At 44.3% G+C, this 27,796-nt stretch overlaps 1 protein-coding gene across 1 annotated transcript in view; it reads left to right on the forward strand.

Moving 5' to 3' along the window:
• Nucleotides 1-27,796, forward strand: part of RYR3 (ryanodine receptor 3) — a 552,083-nt gene that overhangs the window by 451,101 nt on the left and 73,186 nt on the right. The window contains exons 56-65 of the mRNA XM_036843923.1: nt 59-134; nt 250-373; nt 3,450-3,565; nt 4,107-4,174; nt 5,137-5,258; nt 8,972-9,021; nt 9,420-9,480; nt 11,485-11,723; nt 13,094-13,175; nt 21,864-21,994. Of these exons, the coding sequence (XP_036699818.1) occupies nt 59-134; nt 250-373; nt 3,450-3,565; nt 4,107-4,174; nt 5,137-5,258; nt 8,972-9,021; nt 9,420-9,480; nt 11,485-11,723; nt 13,094-13,175; nt 21,864-21,994 (1,069 nt within the window). The remainder of the gene's footprint in view (nt 1-58; nt 135-249; nt 374-3,449; nt 3,566-4,106; nt 4,175-5,136; nt 5,259-8,971; nt 9,022-9,419; nt 9,481-11,484; nt 11,724-13,093; nt 13,176-21,863; nt 21,995-27,796) is intronic.

Below are 27,796 nucleotides of genomic sequence, written 5' to 3' on the forward strand. Positions count from 1 at the left end.
TGAACCCATTTTTCTTGCTTGCTTTCTCTCTGACCGTTGTCTCTCTGGTGGGACACAGGGGATGGTGGAGGTGGTAGCTGAGAACTATCACAATATCTGGGCCAAGAAGAAGAAGCTGGAGCTGGAGAGCAAAGGTGAGCTAGGTTCACAGCATCTCCCGCAGAAGGTGAGCTGGGGGGCAGGTGTGTTTTCCCAGAAGTGCAAAGGAAGAGCCACCTATTTTGTCATCTCTCACTTTACTGACCCCAGGTGGTGGCAGTCATCCTCTTTTGGTACCATATGACACCTTGACTGCCAAGGAAAAGTTCAGGGACCGGGAGAAGGCACAGGACCTGTTTAAGTTCCTCCAAGTGAACGGCGTTGTGGTTTCTAGGTAAGTCGTCTTCCAGGTGATGTTAGCGGGGCAGGGGCAGGCTTGTGTGGTCTCTCGTGCTCTAGATATTTGATCACCTGCCTGCAAAGCAGATCAGAGTATGGATAGCGGTTGAGTCTGTTGAAATGAATAGATGTTTATGCTGGAGCATGAAGCCCTCTCTTCCGACATAAATAAGACTGGTCGATATCAATTTCTAAAAATCAGTTACAGCAAAGAATCATGACAAATTATACATCTATACCTTAAACATTTAATTTTAATTAAAATAAACACACATGCATTCATTCACAAATCTTGTACCATAGGCCCCCAGATCTTATCTTTGTTGGTTCTTTTATTGATTGGAATTATAAACCACATCCATAATGCATCCTCAAAGCTCTTGAAATTGGGCTAAAGAGCAGTTAAGGTACAGTTAAGAGAATTAAGGTACATACAAAACAATGTAAATGCAGTATTCTGGGTTTCTTTTTGTTTTTTCAACTTCCTCCCTATCTTTTTTTTTTTTTTTTAATTTACTTTTGGCTGTGTTGGGTCTTCGTTTCTGTGCGAGGGCTTTCTCTAGTTGCAGCGAGCGGGGTCCACTCTTCATTGCGGTGCGCGGGCCTCTCACTATCGCGGCCTCTCTTGTTGCGGAGCACAGGCTCCAGACGCGCAGGCTCAGTAATTGTGGCTCACGGGCCCAGTTGCTCCGCGGCATGTGGGATCTTCCCAGACCAGGGCTCGAACCCATGTCCCCTGCATTGGCAGGCAGATGCTCAACCACTGCGCCACCAGGGAAGCCCTCCTCCCGATCTTTTACGGTTGTCTCACTCACACCTAATTCAAAAACTCTGTATTTGGAAACTTAACAATCGCAGATCTTTGCAAAATATGCAGCTTAATTCTCACAGAATCACCAGTTCTCTTCACACTTGTGTTTTTTTGTTTTATGTGATATTTAATGAAATGCTATAATAACAATAGGGAAGATGAGTGACATCAACAACCTTTGAACAAAGATGGCAACTCCACTGGAGAGACTGAATGAATCATGATTTCCTAAGACTTTATCTCAAACTTATGTTTGTCAGAATCATCTAGACAAATGTTTTAGGGGGGGATGGTCTGGGCTGCTTAAGTCTTAAAGGTAGAACCTGTTTTCCCCACTGGTCAGGTGTCGGTGATGGGCTATGCTTGCTGCGTCCTTTGTAGAACGAGAAACAAGGCAGTGTCCCCACCTCGATAAGCCATTCCTCCGGAAAGAAATGTCTGCTGAGCCAGCTGCTGTTTCTTCTTTTAGTTTCCTACAGAATTTTTGCTGCTGAATGACAGAAACCTGAATAAAAATCTATACACATATTTCTGTTGTAGCTCATATGAAAAAATAACAAAACCTATTTGCTGTATTGTTGAGTGGGAAAGGTCAGGCAGCAGGAGACAGCCTCTGGGGAAGCATTTGAGAAAGACTCCCATCGTCATTTTAATCCTGTTCTTAACACCAAGATGCATGCAGACTGTGATTTGCCAATAAATAACTTCCCCACAGAAGTGAAAAATTCCTCTTTACTGTAAGAAGGGAATCAAGGAGATAGGGGGGGAAAGGAAAAAGATCACTGAATTCAGCAAACATACCCTTGTAGCGGTTTACCCTGAGCCAGAGCCTGTGGTGGGCACTTGGATGTACCGATAAGGCGGTAACGTCCCTGTCACCAAGGAGAAACCCTAGGTTCCCACTACCCATGCCTCAGACCTGCTCCATCCTCAGCTTCCCCATCACTTGATGACAGCCTGTTCTTCCCGATGCTCAAGCCAAAAGCCTTGACTCCTCTCTTTTTCCCTCAACCCACATCCAATCCTTTAGGAAATCCTGATGGTTCTCACCTTAAGATACCCAGAATCTGACCACTTCTCACCCTTCGTGCTGTCACTGCCATTGCTGAAAGGGCTTCCTTCCTGGGCCCCCTGTTTCAATCCTTGCCCTCAGTCAATTTTAATCCTAGCAACTAGAGTAATTCTGTTACAATGTGAGTCATATCATGTCGTTTCCTCTATTCAAAACTTTCAATAGCTTCCCATCTCAAAGCAAAAGCAAAATGCTAAGGACGGCCCACGGCATCCTGATGGTTGAATCCACTGCCCACCCCACGCCCCTCTGACTGCCTGCTCACTTCCATCCCTCCACACTGGCCTCAACTCAGCATGCATGCTCCCACTCAGGACCTTTGCACCCCCGCTCCCTATGCCTGGAAAGCTCTCTCCCCTGATGACTCTATGCCTCACCTCCTTCAAGCCTATACTCCAGTGTCATCCTTCCAATAAGCCCAGCACTGATTTAACACGACAGCCTACTCAACCCCACTTGAGGCACTCTTGGGCCCTTTCATCTTGCTTTAGTTTTTCTTTTTTCCACAAAACATTAACTTACAGCATTCCAGATAATTTTTTAAAATTTATTTATTTTATTTTTGGCTGCGCTGGGTCTTCGTTGCTGCACGCAGGCTTTCTCTAGTTGTGGCGAGCAGGGGCTACTCTTCGTTGCGGTGCGCAGGCTTCTCATTGCCATGGCTTCTCTTGTCGCGGAGCACGGGCTCTAGGCACGCGGTCTTCAGTAGTTGTGGCTCGTGGGCTTAGTTGCTCCGCGGCATGTGGGATCTTCCCGGACCAGGGCTTGAACCTGTTTCCCCTGCATTGGCAGGCAGATTCTTAAGCACTGCACCACCAAGGAAGTCCCCAGATAATTTATATTTCGTTTTATGTAGCGTTTGTACCTGTTTATAGCAAGCACATAAGTTCCATGAGCGCAGGGATTCTTGTTTGCATCTCTGATTTATCCCCAGCTCAGTATTTGTTGAATGAATGACAAAGATCTTTCTGAAAACTCTTTTCAGAAATTATTGTAGCTCAGGTGTTGCCTGCTCACAGAGGCAGGTTTCAAGTGCAAGGGGACATGAGTCAAATGATGAGTCAGGCCACTAAGCCAGAATAGCCGTCAACATTTGGAAAGCAGAGCTGACGTGGAGAAAATTGCTTGTGCACCAAAGTCACGTTGTTATCTCTGTTACTCCCTGGGGTTTACCCATTTCCAATCTAGAGGTATCAAGGATATGGAGCTGGGTGCCTCCTCCATGGAAAAGAGGTTTGCCTATAAGTTTTTGAAGAAGATCCTGAAATATGTTGACTCTGCTCAAGAGTTTATTGCCCATTTGGGTAAGTATCATTGTGAAATATCAGAAAAATGTGTGCTTCTCATAATATCAAAAAGAATTAGCTATTCCTTTTACAAAGAGCGGTGCTTTCATACTGTAGCTGTTCATGATTCTTTTAAACATATGGTTTAGGGAAGGGCACAGTGGCTGAGATTTCCCACACACACACACACTTACAAAAAATCAGTTTTGTCTTTGGTTTGCCTTCTGGGTTTGATTGAATCATTTGCCATTTTTCACATAACTCATCCTCTTCTAAGTTTTCCATCGTTTTGCTTTATGCCTGTGAGCATATGACTCAACCTCTCTGAAGCTGCCTTCTTATCAATAGAGTAGAGAAAAGAGTAGTGAAAGCCTAGACAATTGCCACAAGAAATAACCAACCCTCACAATTATAAAGTACTTTGTAAAATATTAGATATTTTGTAAAATCAAGTGGCCTTTTCATGACGAAAAGCTGCTCTGTTTCTTTAATGCCGTGACTCTTTTTGTTTTTGTTTTCTTTAGCTCTGGCCAACTTTGTGTCACTTTTGTCTTTGTAGAAGCCATTGTCAGCAGTGGGAAAACTGAAAAGTCTCCCCATGACCAGGAGATCAAATTCTTTGCCAAAGTAAGTGACTCTCTGCATTTAACCGGTTTACCTTCTTCTTGGGATCTGTACCATTTAGGGTACAAGTTAAGCAGATCCAATAATGACTTTAATGAGATGGACATGTGCTTCTCTGTTGTGGAAAGGTCCTGAGGCAGGTGGGTGGTCCGAGGAGGTAAGCAGCCTGCTCTGCTCCACGCCATCACTCAGGGACTCGGGTTCTTCCTCTCTCGATGCTCTCTCATCTCCTAAGATGTGGTCCCTGACAGTGGTTCAGACTCACCTGTACCACATCTGTGAGAAAGGGGGGAAGGAGAGGGGAGGGCAAGCTGTTGTTTTATTAAAGTTCTAAAGTTTAATAAAAGTTGTTTTATTAAGTGGCTAGAACTTAATCATTTCAGCCTCAGCTAGCTGCAAGGGAGGTGTATAATGCATGCTTTAACTGGGTGACCCCATGCCCAGCTAAAACACGGGGATTTCTACTGCTAAGGGAGAGAAGGGAAGAACGAATTTGGGTGCCAGTGGGCTGTCTCAGCCACATGACCCTACTCAGAGGACTAAATACAAGTGAGACTTTGGAGTAGCCATGCTCTGAGAAGCAGAGACAGGATGGTCAAGTCCAGTAGTGCTGGGCCATGCCTCAAATATTCTGTTGGATGCCATGCCCAAGAAGCCACATCTGAGTGCAGATGTCCTACAGGACGCTGATGAAAATGTTGATTCAGGATGTGCATTTCTTTGGGCCCTTAGTCAGTGTCCTGCACTATCCCCTCACGTATTTCTAAGGCCTCTGGTTACAGGCATAGAAGAAAAAAAATGTTTTGGAAACTGGGATTCACAGGGTAGAGTTTCCTAGAAATTCCAGGACCAGAGTCTTTTTGTGTTCAGAGTCTTTTTGCTCATTAAGAATGAACTTTTTCAAAGGAACCAGAGGAAGGGCTTTGGCCAGCCTCCTAGAAGTTCATCTCTGGTGGATCTTTCAGGTTCTCCTCCCACTGGTTGACCAGTACTTTACCAATCACCGCCTCTACTTCCTCTCATCCCCTCTGAAGCCCCTTAGCAGCAGCGGGTACGCCTCTCATAAGGAGAAAGAAATGGTGGCCAGGTGAGTCTACAGAAGAGAAGGTCACAGTGCTGATGTGATTTATGTAAAACCCCAGACTCCTGGGGCTTCAGTGGTGAATCTTTTGGAGGAATGCGCTGTGGCCTGATGATTGGTAGCTCAGAGGTTTTGGTTATCATTTTGGTTTTGAAAGTGACTTTATTCACACTTATCTATATTATTTTGGCAACCAAGAGAGGTGCACTGTTTGGGGGTATCAGTAGGACTTGGGGGAAACTTACATTACTCAGGTCAGCTTCTATCCTGAAATAACATTTAGAAAAAGGAGAAGGTAATTCTGAAGCTTGGGAAAAGCAAACACACAACCTTGAGAAGAAACGGATTAATACTGTTTTCAATCTCATTCTTCTCAGGCTTTTTAAGCTTAAATTTTTTTTTTAATTTATTTATTTATTTATGGCTGTGTTGGGTCTTCGTTTCCGTGTGAGGGCTTTCTCTAGTTGCGGCGAGCGGGGGCCACTCTTCATCGCGGTGCGTGGGCCTCTCACTATCACGGCCTCTCTTGTTGCGGAGCACAGGCTCCAGACGCGCAGGCTCAGTAATTGTGGCTCACGGGCCCAGTTGCTCCGCGGCATGTGGGATCTTCCCAGACCACGGCTCGAACCCGTGTCCCCTGCATTGGCAGGCAGATTCTCAACCACTGCGCCACCAGGGAAGCCCGCTTAAATTTTTTTTAAGGAATCAGATCTTACAAGTCCTGGTGTGGATGATCTGAGATTTGAAATCTAGAGTGACATGATTCAATTTAAATTCCTAACAGGAAACACATTTTCATCAAAAGCACCAGCTTCCCTTCTTATTCCACTAGGCGTGACACGTGGATGCCTCAGCAGAGCTGAGAACAAAGCGGGTGCTTCATGATCAGGCTACAAGTGGATACCACTATGCCTCAGGTTCTCTGTATTTGATTTACGAATGACAAGGGATGGATTAGACTTCTAAATTGCAAAGAGTTAAGGACTGCAATAAAGGCAGTCTATCAACCCTTTCCCTGGCATCCACTGATGGTGAACAATGCACTTTATATTTTATAAGGGCCCAGCCGTTGAATATCACCATCTTTGGGAGGATATTCAACCTTAGGATTTAGCTAACATTTATCAAGCGCAGCATGGCTCAGCAGTGAGTTTGATTTTTCATATGCACAAGTTATTGCCCACTTGTGGAAATATCATTGTGAAACACCACAATGCTTTAAATTCCAAGAACCACCTGTGTGTTATGATCTCCATTTTGCAGATGAGGAAACTGAGGTTTGGGCAGGTTCACTCCAGTGCCTAAAGTGACCCAGGTAGTAAGTTAGGGCAAGAATGAAAGCCTAGCCCTCTCTATCCAGATCGAGTGCCATTTTCTCTACACTGTAATTACTTCTTATATTAATATTTGTTAAGCAGGGAGGAACGCATGATGTCAAAATGAGATACACTTAGAATCAGTTACTGACCCAAGATTTGCTAGATATTTTCATGACACACCAGTGTTTTTTGTAAGAAGTTAAGGAAATGAGGAGCCAAGTGAGATACTCAGATAAGCCAACAGAGGGCAGGTGTGTCTGTTCTCTTCATCTATTTTTCTTAGGGTATTAATTCATGGAAATGTAACATTTGTTCAGCCAGGCACCACTTGTCACAGCTGGAATACAAGCTGGAGCTCGCTGATCAGCCTTGCAAATAGCTTTCCGATCCATCAGTGTGCCCGCCGCCCTCCCATAGAAGTGGCCGTATCGGCACTGAACATGCTCACATTTCCAGACCCCTTTTGTTCCCAGCCTTCACCCATACCCCACCTCTTCTGCATCTGATGCAATTTACCAGTGCTTTCCGGAATCTCTCCCCTGGGATCTCTTTAATTTATCGCCTTCAAATTCTGAGATGAGAGAGAGGCGCCTGGGGACTCTGGCCCCTCATAACTCTGGGTGAAGGACAGTGCTTCTGCTTGAATCGTGGGTCCCACAGGCAACAAAAAAGGGCCTTTGGAAATTTCAGACCCCGGCCTTGACATGCCTGAGAAAGCACTTCTGACAGCAAGGGGAGCCACGTTTATATTAGGATCAAACAACCCAAGGATCTGCTTTAGTTAGAAAAATGTTATTTTGTATTTATACAGAGCGGGTTCATTTTGAAGCATTTTGCCAGAAATAACTGAGTTTATCAGCCCCTAATTCTACAGACTAAAAGGGTCATGTGATTAGTCGCTGACTACAGACGAGAAAGCTAAAACGCAGAGCGGGATGAGGTGAATTCACCACGACAGCCCAGCGAGTCCTGGCAGAGCCACAGAAACTCATATTCCTCCAGGATCTCCGCCAACTCCATGAGTTTTCATCAGATGCATAACTCTGAAAAAAAAACAAACATCCGGGGAAGAGAAAAGAAGCAGCAGTTCATATTTAATTTCACACTTGCTGGCTGCCAAATTTCTGTTAACTTATTCTGAGCTCTCTTAAGCTCTAGGCCAGTGTTTCCAACTTTTTTCCACTGCAAAAACAAATGACTAACCAGGAGAGACTTTGGCTGTGGTGTCCAGTAGATAGCCCAGAAAGGGTCAGTGTATTCATTGAAAACCATTTAGAGGTGAATAAGTGTTCATCCCCACCAACACTTGGATGGATTTCTTCTCTATTTGAGCTGTCTCCTAAAGACTTTTGCCCTGTGTGGGGCAAGACGCCCATGACTTCTAAGAAGATCTTGGGAAGGACTTCAGCTAGGTCTCACCTTGGCATCCCATGGCCTGTACCAGGTGATTTTATTTTACTTCCCCTCTTTCTGTTCCACCAGGAAGGACAGCTTTCTGAAGGGATTGCTAAGTTCTTGCCTAGCTGTGCCAATGTCACGTAATGTCAGCGTTCTAAGGAATCTCCTCCCGAGAACCTCAGCAATGCAGGTCAAATGATGGCCATAGTGCCCCTAGACAGGGGCTCTCAGGAGCGTGTTCAGAAACATCTACGGGCTCTTTGCTAACTGCACAAAGCCCTCTATTAGGCACTGTGGAAAGTAAAACAGTAAGACACAACTGGATTCCAAGGGGTTCCATGGTAGACAGTATGGGTGAAAGCATGGAATAGGGTCAAAAAACACAAAAGCGTAGCAGATGGGATTTCCTAGCTTCAAAGACACAGATAGGACAGCAACCCAGTCAGGCCTATAGGCTAATGGAGATGTCAGAGAAAAGCCATTTCTTGAAGTGTTTCTGGTTCAGCACAGTATTGCCCATACCTGAACCTTTAACTTTCTTCCAATCCCACCATCTTGCCCACCTCCAACTAAGGCCTCACACCCTGTTCCCCAGAGTGAAGGCTACAAAAAGGGCTTGCAATCTACTGCAGTAATGGAAAACTCATGCTTCCTTCCAGAATCCTCGTTTATCCATGAATGTTATACAAATGAACCTTTCAGCAGATAGTACGCTCTAGCAAGAGGTGGTTTGCAACAGGTGGGTCATTGCAAAACATAGTACTTGTTGCAGAAGGATTGTTTTCTGCCTGCAAGGTACCCCTCGTGATTCTCCAACAAGACAGTGGGAACCACATGTTGTCCTAGTGTGGTCCAGAGGATTCTTTGAGGGGAACACAGTGCATCTTCCCGGGGTGCTGTACTAGGCACTTTGTTTTACTGCACAGGGGCCAAGGGGTGGGGTACAAACGAGTCTCCCTTGAATCTCTGTCCCTTTCTGACTTTCATTCTTTTCTGCTTCAGCCTGTTCTGCAAACTCGCTGCTCTTGTTCGACATAGGATTTCCCTCTTCGGTAAGAGAAGTATTGCTAAAGGCTTCACCCTCTGTAATTATCCTGAACTTGTGTTTTGCCTTCATCTGTGGCTCCTGCAGACAAGCTGAGCCTGAGGACTAAGGTGTCACCTAAATTTGCCATAGAAAGTTGGTCTGAAGTATGATAAACCCCTCTCTCCCCCTTGAACAGCTCAGATTTATGAATGAATCTTTAATGAATGCTTTAAGCCCTGCCTCTAACTTCCATCATAAAGCGATGTGTCAGGCCAGAGAGAAATGCTTTGGCCCCGAACGGAGGCCTGGCGCTTTGTGTGTTGGTGGTTAATAAAGCTGGGCTGTTTATGCGTATTGAGAAGATTGTGTTTAAATGCCAGGCTGAATGCTTTGGGGAGTCACAGGGGATATTTCTGATTTTAGGGAACGATGCTACTACAATGGTGAGCTGTCTTCACATCTTAGCTCAGACACTTGACACAAGGTAAGTGTGCCCAGAATTCTCCAGTAGTTTCTCAGGACTCCCTCTGTGACCCTCTCTCCTTGCTTCTTATTGTACTGAAGAGGAGATGTGTCACCGTTATGCAGGAGCTGGGGAGAAAAGGGAAGATGGGGGAAAGATGGATCCCACCATGACATTAGCACACTCTGTTTCTCAGCTCACATGATGGAGAGCCACTGTCATGGTAGATACCGAAAGCTGAGCATTTGATCAATTCTTGTCTTCTCTTACTGAGAAGTTCGTCTTTCAGAAGATAAAATATGTAACGTGGCAAAGTACCACTTCGTATCTAATTCTCCACAAAAAAAGAAAAAGGAAGAGCTGCCTGATGGGTGGCAATGCCATAAGAATCCTGGGAGAGGGGACCCATAGCACTCTGAATTCAAAATGGCCAAGGAAGGGATGTGATTACCAGAAGATCAAAGACAAAAGATAGATTCGAGCCCATGACCTGAGGGTCTGATAGGAAAGATGGCTGAACAAGAAAGGAAGTCTTCCTTTTCTTTCACATACATACATATATGTGTATGTGTGTGTGTGTGTATATTCTGGTAGTATAAACATAAATTATTTGATGAGATAAAAAAGAGAAGCAGTGCAAATAACTGACAGGGAGTTTTCTTTAGCACACTCATTAAGCAGGGCCCTTGTCAAAGTTGAGAGGAGAACACACATCCCAAAACCCAACGCAGAAGAGAGGCACCAACCTAAAAGAGTGGCCAGATGATGAAAATCCTCTACAAACTAAGAATGTTTTTTTAAAAAAAAGTTAAGGGTAGTTAAAGGGGATTTTCAAGTGTCAGAGAGAAACAAACATGTTGTGGAGATGTTAAGACAGCACAACATTTTCAGGCCCAGACCAAAGCATCCCAGGAATGCAATTGGGACGAGGAATCTTTATTCCCAAAAGCGTGCAAAATGCCTTAAGAGAGAGTCCTCTTTCTTAAACGTACCGACCTGCATTTTTTTTTTTTAATAGTCATTCCTGAGAAAACCTGAGGAGGATGGTTCATAAATACTTACAGCAAGCCTCACTGACTTTATTTCCTTGTTTTTATTTTTCTGATTGGCTGGATGATTATCATGAAAATGCTGTAGATAAAAAGCATCTGTCCTTATAGCAAGCCTGTCATAATCTTGTGAAAAAGATGTAGAAACATGGAAAATAATAGATGACTTGTAGGCTTTGTTCCAGTTCTAAGTTTTATAAAATAGTTTTAAGGGAAAGCCCCAGGTACCCATAGCTAATCTCCATTCCCACATGTTTTTTTCAGTGGTCTGATTAAGCTATCTGTTTTAAAAGGGGCTGGCTCTTCTCCACTCCCCTTCTCCAAGCTAGGACATCCCTGAAAACTGGTAGAAATCTAAGCTTCAGTTGATTTAATTCTCTGTTCTCTCTCTCTAAGAGGTCATACATCACAGGAGAGCTAATATTTCTAACTAGTCCTTATGAAAGTTGCTGAGCGCATGTGGAGCTGCAAGAAAAGCTCCCCTCTCCCTCCTTTAAATTAGATATTTCCAGAAGAATGTAGCCAGCTGCAATATTATATAGATAGCAGGTGACCAACATCAGTTTCTTTCTAAGTCGTCCTGCCATTTCCTGAGTTGAGCAGTCATTCCCTCAAATCAAGCATGCCTTCCAGTTGCTGCCCCCCCGCCACCCCCACCCCACCCCCCACCCCCACCCCACCCCCACCCCACCCCCACCCCACCCCCCCCACCCCCACCCCACCCCCACCTCACCCCAACCCCCCCCCCAACCCCCGCCCCCCCCCCACCCCCCGCCGCCCGACCTTTGGGCTTGTGGATCCCAGTTTCTTTTTGGATGCTAATAACCACTCTCTCCATTTCTCCTGACTCGGTGTCTTCCAGGTGAGTGGGGTGTCAAATGTCTGCCCAGGTTGCACTGCAAGTCACCAGTCTCAAGAAGGGGGTTGGCAAAAAGTTCAGATTATGCTTCTGGTTTTGAACATTGTTTGCTTACAGGACAGTCATGAAGTCAGGCTCAGAGCTGGTGAAGGCCGGGTTACGAGCATTCTTTGAAAATGCAGCCGAAGACTTAGAGAAGACTTCAGAAAACCTGAAGCTCGGCAAGTTTACCCATTCCAGAACGCAGATTAAAGGCGTCTCTCAGAATATTAACTACACCACGGTGGCTCTGCTCCCCATCCTGACGTCCATCTTTGAGCATGTGTCTCATCATCAGTTCGGGGTGGATTTACTCTGTGAGTCAGCCTGCTGTCTGTCATGGATTCATGTGCATCTGGCCACAGATCAATAGCAAGTGTGTGGCTCATTCCCTTAGGCTGACCTTGAGGACAGAGTAGAGATAACTCTTCCACACTTTTTCCTTCTTAGATTTAAAAATGAAGTAACAGACTCTTGGAGGGGAAGAAATCCCCAAATTTGAGTATATAATATTTCATCTTTTCCCACTGTTTTTCAGGACCAGAATTTTCCACCCACTGGTTTAGCTCTCAGCCATTGTGTTCTCACTTAATTTGAAAAGGTTATCTGAGAAATCCAGCAAGAGATATAGGTTGCTCCCAGACACCAATTTTCCTGTAAAGACGCTTTAATTTATTCATTGGATACCAGGAGCAAAGAGAAGCTGCTAACATTTCATTGTCTAAGCCTCCAGAAGAAGACTGTAGTTGGTTGCTTTTCTTTTAGTTTGCATTTAGTACCATGTTCAGCCCTCTTTTACTGCCACCAAGCTTCAGTTTCACACTTTAAATGGTGGCACATGATTTAATTAGTTTAACCAGTTGTCAGTAGCCCAGGCTGTGTCTTCCATAGCCTTCAACAATGAAAATCACTTATTTCCATGGGGTTAGGGGGAGAGGTAGGGGAACATTCAAACTCACTATTCTGTGTCATGGACACAATGCACTTCCTTGTTGAAAAATAAAAAATTAAATTAGTTCTCTTTATGTTAAATTGGTTCCAGCCTTATTGTGAGTTCCATACATTAATAGAGGCACATAGCCTGCCCATTAAGTTCCTAAGCGACACATGCCCTTCCCTTGGGAAACATGGCAAAATCATGATACAATTGAATTACCTTTTGAAAAACATCCATCAGAGAACTTGGAACAGGTGGACATGAGGAATTTTGCTCTGTCTCTGCAGAGGTAGGGACATTGTACATATCTCCCTAAGAAAGGAACAAAAAGCTCATTCAAACTTCTTTGATTTCTTGCATTCTTCCTTTCAAAAGAAGGAAACAGTGCTCTGGATAAAATTTGATTACAGTGTCTCCCTCTATTGGAGGGAAAAAAAAATACCCATATGGAAGGACTCATTGGTCAAATGATTCCTTTCCCTGAGAAGCAATGTGATCTGTATCAGGAGTCCTGCAAAGGAATTGGGATAGCTCAATGGAGGGTGTTTTTCTGTTGGTGTTTCCTCTCCCAGTTCAGTATCTGGCATTTGAGTAGAGAGGGGCTATATTTGTTAAAAAGAGAGGAAGAGAGCTCTTTGGCTCTTAGGTGATGCCAACACGTGTTTTCTGTTTGCAGACCCTTTCTGTGTGCAGGAGGTGGGCCACTGGGATTGATGAACAGGAATGACAGCTCTTGTTTGGTCTTTTCAGTGGGTGACGTGCAGATTTCATGCTACCATATACTGTGCAGCCTCTACTCCCTTGGGACAGGAAAGAACATCTATGTTGAAAGGTAATTAGCGAACAAAAGAGGCTAACACATTCAGGCTGAATGTGTTTCGTAAGTGTTTAAACATTTAACAACAATAGCATCTTTTCAATCCAGCAAAAGCAAAATGCTCACTGAAATGGCTTGGCGATTTGGAGCCTAGGGTATGAAATGTTTACGGCAGTATAAAATGTGTTAATGAGGCTTCTGAGATGTATGACTTCCCTGGCAATCGCTGGAGAATGTATGTGGCTGGAAGAGCAATATATAGCCAAGCTAAATCATGTGCTGGTGGCCAAAAGAATGTCGAAGAAATGTCTCTTTTTTCACAATCACAGTTTCCAAATAGCCTCAAGAGTTCCTGTGGTTAAAGCTTGCTGAGAAGCTCAAGGGATGTGAGGCAGTTGCTTTAGTGTTTAATGAGTTTCTGTGTGATACAGCCCGGGACCTTTACCATTCTTGGCTGTCACATTAGCTATAGTTTTAGACAAGTCCACGCTTTGGAAGCAGAAATGCTATTCAGTGGTCTTGAGTCTGAACAGGCTGATTTGCTGAGGTGCTTAGGTTCCTGCTCTACTCACTACTCTGCCTGGAGCGATGGAGGCCTTCGGTGACTGCCTGCTTTTCACCATCAAATGCCGTGTGTTGTGTGGTTCTGTTTAAATCCACGGGGAAGATCAGGAAGATAAACACAGTGTTAGCCAAACCCTAGACTTAGTCTTATCCTTGGAAGACTTTTTTTCCCTTTTCTGCCTTTTCAGTCAACAATACTGAAGGAATTTGATCTGTGCTTAAAATTATTTAATGTAGGGCTTCCCTGGTGGCGCAGTGGTTGAGAATCTGCCTGCCAATGCAGGGGACACGGGTTCGAGCCCTGGTCTGGGAAGATCCCACATGCCGCGGAGCAGCTGGGCCCGTGAGCCACAATTACTGAGCCTGCGCGTCTGGAGCCTGTGCTGCGCAACGGGAGGGGCCGCGACAGTGAAAGGCCCGCGCACCGCGATGAAGAGCGGTCCCCGCACCGCGATGAAGAGTGGCCCCCACTTGCCGCAACTAGAGAAAGCCCTCGCACGAACCGAAGACCCAGCACAGCCAAAAATAAATAAATAAATAAAAATAAAAGTAGCTATAAAATTTAAAAAAAAAAAAAAAAAATTATTTAATGTAAACATCCCCTTGGTATCCATGCTCCATGGGCCTCCTCAGTTTATGATTTACAAACAAACCAACGGTAAATCCCTATTTCACATTGAAACTTACATAAATTCTAATTGCAATTTCTCAATAAAGCAAAGACAAGACTTGGGCTCCTTCAAGAACTCAAGAACTGATGACTTGAAATCATGGGCTAATAATCCAATAATGTTGAAGAAATGTCTATGTCTTCATAATTACTGCTTTTAAATAGCTTCTAGAGTTCAAGAAATCGACTGGAGAACTAATGACTAATTTATTTTGATTATGATTTTAATTCCTTAGAGTTATGTAGCTTTCCTTATTGTTTTACATGAAATATAGATAAATAGTTCTATCCTTTAATAGGAACTGGGCAGACAGAAGTCATAACCATATTTTATACCAAATCAACAAGAAAATTCATAAAATTTTTTCTGTTTAATACAGAATTTCACTTAGGGAAGGTATCTTTACTTTCATTAAGCATTTGTGAATATTTTCTCAATATCTTTTCTTATTCTGTCAGTTTCTATATGCGTATATACATACATCTATATGTGTATGTGTTTCTTTATACAATTTTTTGAAAAGCTTATGCATTATTCTCTTTTTAAAAAAGAAAAAAATTCAAAGAAAGGTCAACTCTGAAATGTCAGACCAGACCATATGACTTTTTATATTTTATTCATATACTCACAACACTGTGAATATTGGTGCCTGTGTTTTATACTCCACACAGGTAGAAAGCCAGGCTTGAAGAAGCCCCTAGATCAAATATGCCCCTATTGTCTCTCCATTAGTTAATGAAGCAACTAAGGAAATAAAGATTTAAAATCCTCGAGTTGTGATGCTGCCGCCATTAATGACTTTTATTTGTTTATTTTCTCTTGTATTGTGAAAGTAAGACATACTTATTCAAAAAAAATCAAACAGTACAGACATATGTAAAGTTAAAAGTCTGCTGTTTTCGTCACCCCAGACCACCCCACCTAGTAACAGTTTGGTGTATACCATTCCAGGTGTTTTCTACATGTGTACGTTTTTACACATGTTGGATCATAATATTGCTTTGCAACTTTGTCTTGTTGGATGAAGCTAAAAACTGAATTTCTTTATCATACAACTCATATTTTTAATTTATCATTTAGATAAAATCATCATTAATTCTCTACTTTAAAAAAGATGAGCAAGTTTAGTACATTTACATTTCTAGCTACTTCCTATCCTTTCTACCTTTCCTTTTTTGCTATGTAATTCCTTATAACACATACATGTTATTTTGGAATATTCTAGAACTAATGTTCCTTGAGTTGTTTACCTTGGTTTGTATTTAAATGATTCAGTGTGTAGCCAATCCTTCTGAACTGTGACTTTCCCATTCCAAAACTCTTATTTTGATTTATCTCTTGGTTGGCCAGATTCATCATATGTAGTTACTTCTGTAAGAGCCCTACTCTTGAGTCTTTGCATATTTTGGACTATCATCCTTTGACTTTATATGTGAACAATTTCCGTGGTATAAAATCCTTGGGTCATAATTCTCCTTCCTCGGAAGTGTATAGCCTTTGCTTCTTTGTGCTCTGACAGTGTGTGTTCTTGGATCCGGTGATTTGTTCCCCATACACGCGACTTTGCCGTGGGAGGGGAGAAGCTGCTGCTCACTGGGTTGTTTCTTTGGTCCTGAAGCTCATTCAGTTCACTACTACCGTGTCCCAGGGTTGTCCTTTCTGTATCAGCCCCTGCACTTCTTCTCAGAACTTAATATGCCCCCTCCGTCTTTAGGTCCTCGTTTATTTAACGAGTCTTTCATTTTATTATATTGTTGTCGGGTTTTTTGTCTTAGCTGTTGTTCAAAGAGCGAAATTACGTGTATTTATTGGCTTTTTCCTTAACCTCCCACATCTCTCATTTTCTCTTCAGTAACTTTTAGCTAATTGTTCTTTTCTGAAACTATCTCCGTGTTAATACTTCTTCTTATATTCTGTGAGGGTAGAGAGAAGTTTTCTGGTTTCTTCCTGGATAATTCTTCCTCTGAACTCCGTTTCTCATCTATTTCGTGGTCATTAGGTAGATTTCTAGTTCTCAAGAAGGGAAAGGAGTACGTGTGCATGTACGATGCATGTATACGTGTGCGTGTATGTGTGTTCAGTGGAGGAGAGTGGACCTCGCTGAAATATCAGGCAGCTTCAGAACCTAGAAGCTGACTGAGAACTAACTCTTTCTCACTGTATCAGCAGTGCCTTTAGCCCTAGGAGTCATCCACCCTTATCCTTTGGTGTCCTTCCTCAACCAAAGTAAACAGCTGGTGCAGATAAGAGGTTGGTGAAATTCTTGGTGCATCCTATAGAATAGGCCTTTTGCTTAGTGATTTAATGTATGTTTCTTCTCTGCTTTAGAGGAGTTGAGGCAGCAGCTACAAAACAGGTTACTTCTCACTCTTTCACTCTACCTCACCTGCACTGGTTCTCCAGGCCAGGCGTCCAGGCCATAGTTATGGCAGATGGCATGCACACTCCTTCCTACTCTGGTCCTGCCTGCCAGTCTGCAGGATGGAACCTGGGTCCCACACACGTCCAACAGGTCTCCCAGGGCCTGATCACACCCTTAATCCTCATTGTTTCAAGCAAAACTCATTTCCTGGGCTCCTCAAAATCCCCATATTTACTTCCAATGATCTCTACACTGTGCTCTAGGTCTTGAAAGAATGTTTCAGTTTCAGCATCTTCACTTGATTTGGTCCATACTTTGCAGTGTGAAATTATCACACATTTTCTAATTTTAGCATAGATCTAAATTTCTTCCCAAATTTTCCCCCAGCTCTTGTGGGTTTTAGGGAGGAAAGTACTGGCTTGGCCAAAAAGTTCGTTCCGGTTTTTCTGTAAGATGTTACGGAAAAACCCAAATGAACTTTTTGACCAACCCAATATAACGAAACCCACCATTTCTCTACCACCTTTTACTGAAGTTTCTTTGGCTAATGAATGTCTGTAGGGTTGCAAAGGAACCACTCAATATAGCTTGAGTACATTGTGGATAGAAAAGATCCAGACACCTCAGTGATAGGGTTGAGTGTGAGAAGGAAAAAGTCATTGAAACAGAGTAGAGACCTCTTTTGGGGATATTTTCTAATTGAGGCAATACTGAGATGGCCACTGACAAGTTAAGTTTTCAGATACAAAATTTCAGGGTAGGGTAAAGGCTTTAGTGTATTTAAACATGGAGAATACTTAACATTCTTTAATCTGGATATACTTTGATTAATTGGTAGAGCATTTGATGGGGGGTGCATCAAGAAAACTAAGTTTTGTAATTAACTGCATTAAGCATTGACTCTCCATTTTATTTCAAATTAAAACTTCGTTTTTGCCTTCACACTTTAGAAATGTTTATATCTTCCCTCCTGCTTTGCCGCCTTTGACCAGTTTTGTTCTGATCAAACATTGCTTTCCCTAAACCACTGAGATGACTAGTATTTCTCTCTAGAACCTTGCTGTGCCTCCACTTTCCGCCCCTGTGCTACGTGTTGCCTCCTCTCCTTAGCATCCTGTGGAATTTACATGAAGGAACTTTCAAAATTGCAAAGCACCAGATATGTGCAGGCATAATTATTATTACCATGATGACTTTGTCTCTGCCTGTGTCCCGGATGATAGGCAGTTGAGAAGCAAGGTCCGAGTCCATGGAAATAAAACTGAGAGATCAACTTAGGAGGTAACAAGAACTGAAATACAAATTGAACCAAAGTGAAAAGCAGGAAGGGAGGGATAAATTAGGAATTTGGGCTTAACAGATACACACTACTGTATATAACATAGATAAACAACAAGGACCTACTGTAGAGCACAGGGAACTATATTCAATAACTTGTAATAACCTATAGTGGAAAAAAATCTGAAAAAGAATATACACACACACACACACACCAAATCACTTTGCTTCACACCTGATACATTGTAAATCAACTATACTTCAACTAAAAAAAATAAATTGAACCGTTTTCAGTCTGTCAGCATTGACCAAGTACTGTTACATGAAAAATACTGTTCTAGGCAATAAGAACTAAGGCAGGGGGTGGGTGTGTAGGGGGAGAGTGAGTTTCTCTATCCACTGATAAACTCTTCCAGTAGATCCTTTAGTTGCCATGGAACTGTTTCTGTAGCCCTTGCTCTGCTTGGTCTACACCCACACTGCCCCCTGGGGTGGGGGGCACTAATGATCAGAGAAGCATTTTAACAACAGGCCTTTGCCAGGCTTAGTCCCCCTTGGACCTGGAGACCAAGGTCATTCACTCTGGTATTTCACAGCCAGGAACATTAATTGGCAGACTTCTGGGCTTTACTTTTACAGAACTTCTAACAGCGAGGCCAGGAGAACTGTTGTTTCTCCCTCACAACTAATTAGCATCATTGTGTGCTCCAGACTAGAAAATGCCAGTGTGGTGGGCTTGTAGAGACTCAGTTTGTCAGTAACTAATATTATGCTTGATCCTCTCCCTTGAGTCAGGGAATCAGAAGAGCACTAGAGAACTGTCTTTTGCTCCAAGGATTGCCTTTTATCAGATGAACTTCCTATAAGTCCACTTGCAGGAGATGACAACTTTTAATTTTGGTGAGAGAAAGAGAAAGGAAGGAACAATGGGTTTAGTACCAAGACAACCCAGGACCAGCTGTTTCCAAGGTTCCCCTCCCTGGGCCAACTAAAATTTGCTCTCAGATTTCATATTACCCCTGGTCCTCCCTGATTTTCACCCAGATTTTTTTCTTACTCAAAGCTCTCTCTATGGTATTTCTTTCCGTTCGTAATTTACCTCTTTATTTCCTCTTCCTCCTCAAAAGGCAAGACTAATGAGAGGAAATGGGGTTGGTTAAAATGGCAAGACTGTTGACTGAAAATCAGCCCCTGTGTGTCCTCATGTTTGATGCGTACAGGCCCTCACTCTGCTCAGTTGTCCCTGAGGGCGTTGGCCTCTTCTCATGCCTGTCCACCACCACCGTGAGCGGAGCAAAGAAGGGAGGGGGTGGGGGAAGAAGAGGTGGAGAGAAGGGGAGGTGGGAGAACGGGCCTGGCCGGGGCCAGCTCAGAGGTGAAGCAGCTTTGCAAAGCTTCCAGGAGAGGAAGCCTGCGCAGCCCCACTGCCTCCCCTGCCCCCTCCCTCCACCACTGATGCCGCCTCCAGATGGAGCAGGGCAGTACACACAGGGCCCAGGGGGGCTGCTGCTCTGTCTCCAGAGCAGACCTGGATGGGGCGAATTAACAGTCAGACCTTCCACGGAAGGACAAGGCTGTGCTGTTAGCTGAGAACGGCTTGTCCGGTTGAGGGCATTCTTGCTTGCTAGAGGCTAATTTGAAAGTTATCTGCTCAAATACTTCATGGCCAAATAAGCTGTCAGCTGGTCCCCTAAAAGCTGAGCCCAAGAAGAAGATACCAGATAAGGAATAAAACCATGTATATTAACTGTCTTTGAAAGTAATGAAAAGATTTCATTTTTCATAAGTTTGCTAACTTGGCTAAGGTTGTGTGGGAATTCCAAGGGATACACAGCTTTCTACCGACTCACTCACCCACCCTCTCCCTCCTTCCTCTCTCTGGTCCAGCAGATTCCTCTGGCATCTCAAGCAGAACAGTTCTGTGTACCCCCGGGCTAGCCCCCTGCAGATTCTGATTCTACCCCTACCCCAGATAGTCCTGTCAAGTCAGTTTTTCAGGACCAGTTAAGATCACATTTTTAATCCAGCTCAAATGTGTACCTTCCTCTGTGCTATAATGGTGTTGCAGGTTGATGTTAATCCTTATAATTAGACCATAAAGACGTGTTATTTTGTCATACTGCATCAGGGTTCTATGTTTCCTTCCTGCATTCATTTCACCACCTGGAAGCCAAAGGCCAAGGTTAAGACTACCTCGCTCACCCCTCAGTAAACAGTGACTCCCCTAGCCATCCCCCTGCCTTGCCCCATAGTAAATGCTTGTTATCCCACCCAGAGACCCTGCAGCTTTGACACTCTGGCTTCTTGGTGCTGCTGGAATTGTTGGCTGTTGTCATAGTGAAGGGCAGTTAACGCGGTCTTGGGTTTGGGTTTTGGTGGGAGCTGAAGGGAACCCTGAGAACTGAATGCCTTCCTGTTTGCACAGAATTGCAGTAGTAGGTTGTTTGCTCTTGGCTCCAAGTGTGCCCTCTCTAGCTGGTGGTTTTCTCCATGACGGCTCTGTAACATCCCCCAGGATGCAGCCTGACACCCTCCGCTCCCGAGGCTTCTGCTAGAGGGCAGAATATACACAGTATCATCATATACACAGTATCCACGCTCAGTTTGAGTTGATCAGTCACAGAGGAAGGCAAACAACCCTGTAAGCTTGAACCCTGTAAGCCCTTCCAACTCTTCATTATCGACCTACTGTCTGCATTTTCCACTAGCTGTCTTTGTATCACAGTCTAACAAAGGACTCACAGTATTGGTTTATTTGAAGAAATTTTTCCCCTTGTTTGGGAACTGACATCACTTGTGTAACTCGCAAGGCGGGCATGTAGTCTGTCTGTGATTGAATGCCAGTGAGTGGCAGAGAAAAGATATTGATGGGTGGAAACCAGGTGGCTCTGGTCTCCCATTCATCAGAAAGAAACAGATGTCAGCCCCCATATGGGGCCCTTCTAGCCAGCACTGCCACTGTGTCATCTCACTAGCAGACAGGACCTGCGGGGTTAGAAAGTACAACTCCAAGGCTAAGCCCAGGTCTGCGAGGGGGAAGCACTATTTCAGTACTAGCTCTGCTTTGACCAGCTGGTGGCTGGTTCCCATCACTTATTCTTGCAGCCTTGGTTATCCTGAAAGCAGCACAACCCCTCTCAGCCGGAGAACGCTTGGGTTGGCCAAAAAGTTCGTTCGGGTTTTTGGCCAATCCAATACAAATCTGAACTAGGAATCCCAAGCATTTTGTTTTTGACTGATTGCTTGTTTCACAGAAGGACTTAAAACCCAGAGCTTAATACATGGTAGGCACACAAATGTTTGTGGGACAAAAAGAGAAGTAATAGGTGTTAGAGCTCTTTTGTCTAAATCAAGCAATAGGTTTTAGGACCTGTTGTTTCTCTCGCAAAGTAGGTTTTTAGTTTTGTGTCTTATTGGTGCTTTTGGCCCATTATCTACTGTTCCCACTGGTGGACACAAGCTCCATTCAAAGGGAACAGACACAGAGAAATTACACAGAAGATTTCAAAACATTTTGAGAACCAGGAAGATCCAATTCAATCTGGATGCCAGCAAAACTTGCTCTCAGAGATGCTGGGAGAGAAGAACAAAGCTACATAGTGTATTATATATCACCTTAGTTGCTTAAGAACTAGGTACCAGGGAGTGAGACCATTGTAAACCATCGGTTAGTGTCCAGAGAAACGTGAGGGAGGGGGAAGAGCATACAACCTTGCTGAGCCTGGGGCCCAGGATGTCCAGGGGAGCCATCTGTGGGGAAGTGGCCCACCAATGCATGGGGCCAGCATGAGGGTGTCACCACTTCTAAATGGACTTCTTTGTTTCCAGGCAACGTCCTGCCCTTGGAGAATGCCTGGCCTCACTGGCAGCTGCCATACCAGTGGCATTCCTGGAGCCCACCCTTGACCGCTACAACCCACTCTCAGTCTTCAACACCAAAACCCCCAGGGAGAGGTCTAGTAAGTATCATCGCACAGAGGTCATCACTGATGTGCTTGAAGAAAGCAGCGGGAGGGAAGGCCACCCAGGCAGGGATGGCAGCCTGCGGCACTGTTGCTGGTTCATGTGGTCTGAGAGGGGCCGGGAGGTCAGAGCTGGGACCATGTGGCATGTCTCCATCTTGCTGGAAAAGTGGGCACAGGCAAGTACTTTGTTGTTATCGCTAGACTTTGGTTTCATCTTGTGTAAAATGAGGAGACAGTGTAGTTGATTTCTAAATCCCTTGCATCCTAAAAATTCAGGTTCTCCTGTCTTCCCTGGTCTCCGTTCTCTTTCTGCACCTGGGGATGTGACTGCCCTTTACAGTTCCTCTCCAGAGTGTCAGTGGCAGGGGCACAGCTGCACTGATAACCTCGTTACACTCTTCAAGTCCACAGACAGGCCGTGTTTCCAAGGATGATGACCACGTGTTCTCCATCTTCGGGGAAAATAAAACAGAGAAAAACACAAGAAGGAACTGAAATTCTACAAGAAAGAGAATTTGACAGGAGTGTTGAGGCACTGAGTTCTAGAACAGTGGTTGGCAAACTCTGGCCACAGGCCTAATCTGGCCCGCTGCTGATTTTTGTAAATGGTGTTTTATTAGAACATGGTCACACCCACTCATTTACATGTTGTCTGCAGCTGCTTTAGCACTGTGTAGGGGAGGAAAAATAATTTTCCCTCTACCCTTCATCGTTCTTGGCTGAGAACCCCCCTACTAAAAAAGACAGAATGACAGGAGAAAAACAAACTTTTACTTATGTACATATGTGTACATAAGGGAGCCCCACAAAGATATGAGACTCAAAAGCCAGCCCAACAATTGAGGTTTATACACCATCCTGATCTAAGGAAAGGGTTAGGAGTCTGGGGCTTCAAAGGGGGTAGCAATTCATGGGAAAGTGAGAAGAGGAAGGATTTGGTAAACAGTTTGCCCTGCCATGCACGTGAGTCTTTCAGAAGAAAAAGTAATCTCAGGCAAGAGCTCTCTTCTGGTACAGGCACTTGTATCTAAGGTAAACTTTCTTTATAAATGCAGATTTTCCTTACAAAAGAGTAACTCTGTTTTCAGACACTCTCCTGGGTCTGCAGTTTCTTAAAAATAATCAGCTCAAAGTAATCCCTCTGCCAAAGGGGCATATTTGGGGGTGGCCCATTCTGCTCCCCTTCAACTGCAGTGACACAGATGAGTAGTGGCAGCAAAGACTGTCGGGCCTGCAATGGCTAACATATTTACTGTCTGACCCCTTTATAGGAAAAGTTTTCCCACCCCCTCTTCTAGGATAACCTAGAAGTGGAATCCAAGGCAGGTGGTAAACTGCTTCTGGAGGGTAGAAGAGAGAGTCCCCATGAATGGATGAATTGTGATCCTGCTGAAGGGCAATGGATTAGAACAGAGGAGCTTCCAGTAGGAACCTTGAATGAAGCTTGGACTCCAGCTGGAAAGAACTACAATGATTTGATGCGACATGAAGCAAAAATTACCACATCATGGGTCTGATCAATATTAAGAAAAACAGATCAAAAAAAATCATAGTAAACCATTTCTAACCAGAACCTATCCTATTCAGAACCAATATTTTCTTAAAATATCGATGCACAGTACCAACAGATGACGAGACTGTGCATCAATGCCATTTGGTTCCAGCCCCCTTTTCAAGCTATCATGGGTCCTAAGGGTTCTAGGAGAGGAAAGGTTCCTGTCACACTTTTCTCTGTCACCACTCTTCTTTCCGTCTAAGAATCCAGAGTACTAATAAGCCCTGGTGGCTTTATTCTCGCTTGCTTTCATTACTTCAGATAAAAGAAGCATGTGACCCCCAGAAAGAATGACCAGGACAATTTAGACAAGACTGTTTAAAGTTCTCTCCCTGAGCTAGAGTACAGTGGAGACTAGTGTCCTCAGAGCTCGTCGAGAGAGAAGCATTGCCAAGATGCCTCCACATCCCAAAGTCTCACATGGAGTCTCTCAGTTAATTCCCCAGCCCTCTCAGCCTCATCTCACCCTTCCTCCCCTCTCATGGACTAGGAAAAATATAGTAACAACCTTGTTTTTCTCTGCCGTCTCATGATTCCGAATGAGTCACATCTTGCAGCTAAAGTAGGAGCTGAACAACTGAGCAGGCTTTGGCAAAGTTGAGGAAGGGCTGTGACATCTGTAGGCAAAAGCAAGCTAAAATGTTGCTCTCCAACTCCAGAGGGACATGGGTCCAGGCATGACAGCGCTGGATACTTACACGTTTATTCTGCTCCAACTGTGATTCAAGAAAAAGTGTGTCTCTGTGTATCACCAACGTGTAGAGCTTGCACCTTGGGAAAGAGAGAGACCTACTCTGCTCTTGAGCTCCCAGAGGTAAGCCCGTGCGCCACAACTACTGAGCCTGCGCTCTAGAGCCCGCGAGCCACAGCTACGGAGCCCACATGCCACAGTACTGAAGCCCACCCACCTAGAGCCTGTGCTCCGCAGCAAGAGAAGCCACCGCAATGAGAAGCCCGCACACCGCAAGGAAGAGCAGCCCCCACTCGCCGCAACTAGAGAAAGACCGTGCACAGCAATGAAGACCCAACGCAGCCAAAAATAAATAAAATCAAATCTTAAAAAAAAAAAATGAATCAACAAAGACTGAATGCTGACCATGTGTATGGCTGTTGAAAAGTAGAGTGTACACAAATACTTATTCTGGGATAACCAGGTTTGCCTGGAGCCAGAGAATGACTGATGGCTTGACGGACTCTGAGAAGGTAGACTTCATTCATTATACAAAATAGGTGGCCTGAGGGACCAAGGAGGGAAAGGAATGTGACAGATAATGTGACGTGACAAATGATGTGAGTCTTTGGTTGAGAAATACAATATGAACTGATTTATCAAGGCTTCAGTCAATTGGGCGTCTGTATTAATTAACAGTTGGTGTTTTGCCAGCAGAGTTACTCATATTAGGAACTCTTCTCTCTTGTAATGTCCTGGAGCATTTTCTGACTCATCCAAAAACTGGAAAAGGTTTAATACTGTTATGTGCTAGATAAAACTAGATAAAATCTTTGGTTATGTGTGGCAGTGGTCTATTAATCAGAATATTAGATTGACCAAAACATCCTACTCACCAGCCAGTTTACTTTCCAAATCCTTATTGGAAAAATCAACCAGAGAGAAAGGAGGTCCAGTTTCCATGCAAGCTGTCTGCCTGTACTACAGAGACGGTGCTCTCTGATGCTGGCTTCTTGAGGGAAGAGCTGCTTGGTGAAGAAAATACTACTTTGGAATCTAACTCAGTGGTTCCCAGTGCTTCTCAGACACTAGCATGTATTAGAATCATTCGAAAGGCTTGTTAAAGAATGCCAAGTCCTGCCCCTAGAGTCTCTAATTCAGTAAGTCTGGATTCTGAAGGTCCTAACAAGTTTCCAGGTGATGCTGCCACTGCGGGTGGGAGGATTTCGCTTTGAGAACCACTGATCTAGCAGATGGAAGGCCAGTGTGTTCCAATGGTCCCCTCTTACATTCTTGTGTCTGATTCTAATAGGACCCAGCTGAGCTCTTCTTCAGGTAGATAACTCAGCAGCATTCATTCTGCGGGTTTATTACGTGGCATTTGAAGAACAAAACACCACGTAAATCACAAATGTTTCTTCCCCTCGAGGACCAATTACATATAAGTAACTTTTAAAGGTCATTGTAATGACTCCAGCGAAGCAACCTCAAGCAACTCTGTGTTTCTCTTAGGTAGGAAAAAAAGTGTCTATGATGATGTATTGTCGATGTGACATTTAAACACACACACGCCCTGAGCCTTCTCACGTATAATTTTATAGCAAACAGTTGTAAACTTCAGCTGCATCTGTGGCAGTTGGCATTGTTCTGTGTGCAGAGCTTGAAGGTAGAATATTTGACTGTACTGTTCGTACCTATTGATTCTGACACTGTATGTGTCAAATGATTTTGTCTGTGAGAGTCTCCCCAGACCCCCAGGTTGATGTCACCCCTGATTCTTGTTGCTCTGCAGCAAGGTACAGGCTGGACTTGTTCTCTGCAAATGACCAGCATTGGCAGTGGATCGTGTCTAACCTGTATAATTCCCTTAACGCTGTAAATCATAGGAGTTCGATGTTCTTTGGCTTTCATGCTACTAGTCTTTTTTTTTTTTTTTTTTTAATTATTATTTATTTTTGGCTGTGTTGGGTCTTCGTTTCTGTGCAAGGGCTTTCTCTACTTGTGGCAAGCGGGGGCCACTCTTCATCGCGATGCACGGGCCTCTCACTATCGTGGCCTCTCCTGTTGCGGAGCACAGGCTCCAGACGCGCAGGCTCAGCAATTGTGGCTCACGGGCCCAGTTGCTCCGCGGCATGTGGGATCTTCCCAGACCAGGGCTCGAACCTGTGTCCCCTGCATTGGCAGGCAGACTCTCAACCACTGCGCCACCAGGGAAGCCCTACTAGTCCTTTTGAATTGTCTGGATTTAAAGGACATTGGTTCACTCCTAACTTCCAAGGAAGAGAGATCTGTAGTCTTCTACCTGCCGAAAGGCCATACCGATAGCAACAGAAAATCACAGTTAGGGAAAGGGTGTTAGCACCTCACAGGGCCTGCTCCATAGCAGGGAGGCTCTTCCAAGTCCCTCACTGTGCAGCTGCACACCATCTCCTAGAACCACTTGTAACAGCTACAGATTCATTGTCTCCAAGGCAGCCAGGATTATTCTGGATCTCTGCTCCAGGCAGGACAATTATGACAGAAATCAAGACAGTCCCTTCAATTGGCCAATATTCCTAAAGGCCAAAGAATTTGCTGTGGCCTCTTATTCATTAACCCTTCCATTCCTATGGACTTAAAATCTAGAAAAGAGAGAGACTTCACACCAGCGGTAACCCCATGGCAAAGGGCCTGCGGGCACAACCCAATTCACTAAACGTCACATTTTATTTGAAGTTTCTGCTTTGTCCTTTGAAATTCATGAGAACTTTACACTTTACTTCTAATATCAAAAAGAATTTCCTCAAATCTTCTAGTGGATCTAATAGGCTCCACTAGTGGATCTAAAATGCACCACATTTTCCTGTTGCTTCTCTGACTCCCTAGCCCCCCTGGTGCCTGATGCTTCGGCCCCACTGTGAGAAGTTTGGCCTGTGGGTGGAGTCTGCAATGAGCTGCCTCCCAGGCCCAGGCGGACCCTGGGGGCTATGACATAAATGGACGCTCTGCAGAGCTTTTGACCTGTGCTTCTTTTCAACCATGCCCCGCCCTGCCACTCAGAGCCCTTGTTTTCGTCTCACCCATCAGGAACCTCAGGATGTTTCTTGTCTTCTCCTCCTGTCTTGGAGGGAAAGAGTGTCCTTTGCCTTAAGAAGAACAAGACAGATATCCCCTTGGCTTCTTCTGTTTGCTATTCTTGTATCTGACAACGTTTAATGTTGAACTCTGTCATCATCTCATCCTGTCTTTCCTCGATCAGTGAAGTGACCTCAGTCACTCAGTGTGAGGAAGAGATAGGGCTGACTCACTATTCCTTGCACATAAACCTTCAGAAACAAAAAGGTTTAAGTGAATGACAAGAGGTCTTGGCAAAGGTTACTTCAGGTCATCAGTAACTTCTTTTGTAAACTCAGAAATCAATGTATGTGCAAAGCTTTCTTCCCCGAAATTTCAACTGGATGGAAAGTGTTGTCTCTGGTGCAGCTGAAAGAATCTTTGATGCAAGATGTTTCTTTTTCCTTTTTGAAACAGTACAGACATCCAGGTGACCGAACCACAAATTGGCAACTCAGCACCGATGGGTTGCTTTTCT

Source organism: Balaenoptera musculus, chromosome 2, assembly GCF_009873245.2.
Source record: "Balaenoptera musculus isolate JJ_BM4_2016_0621 chromosome 2, mBalMus1.pri.v3, whole genome shotgun sequence".
NCBI classification, from domain to species: domain Eukaryota; kingdom Metazoa; phylum Chordata; class Mammalia; order Artiodactyla; family Balaenopteridae; genus Balaenoptera; species Balaenoptera musculus.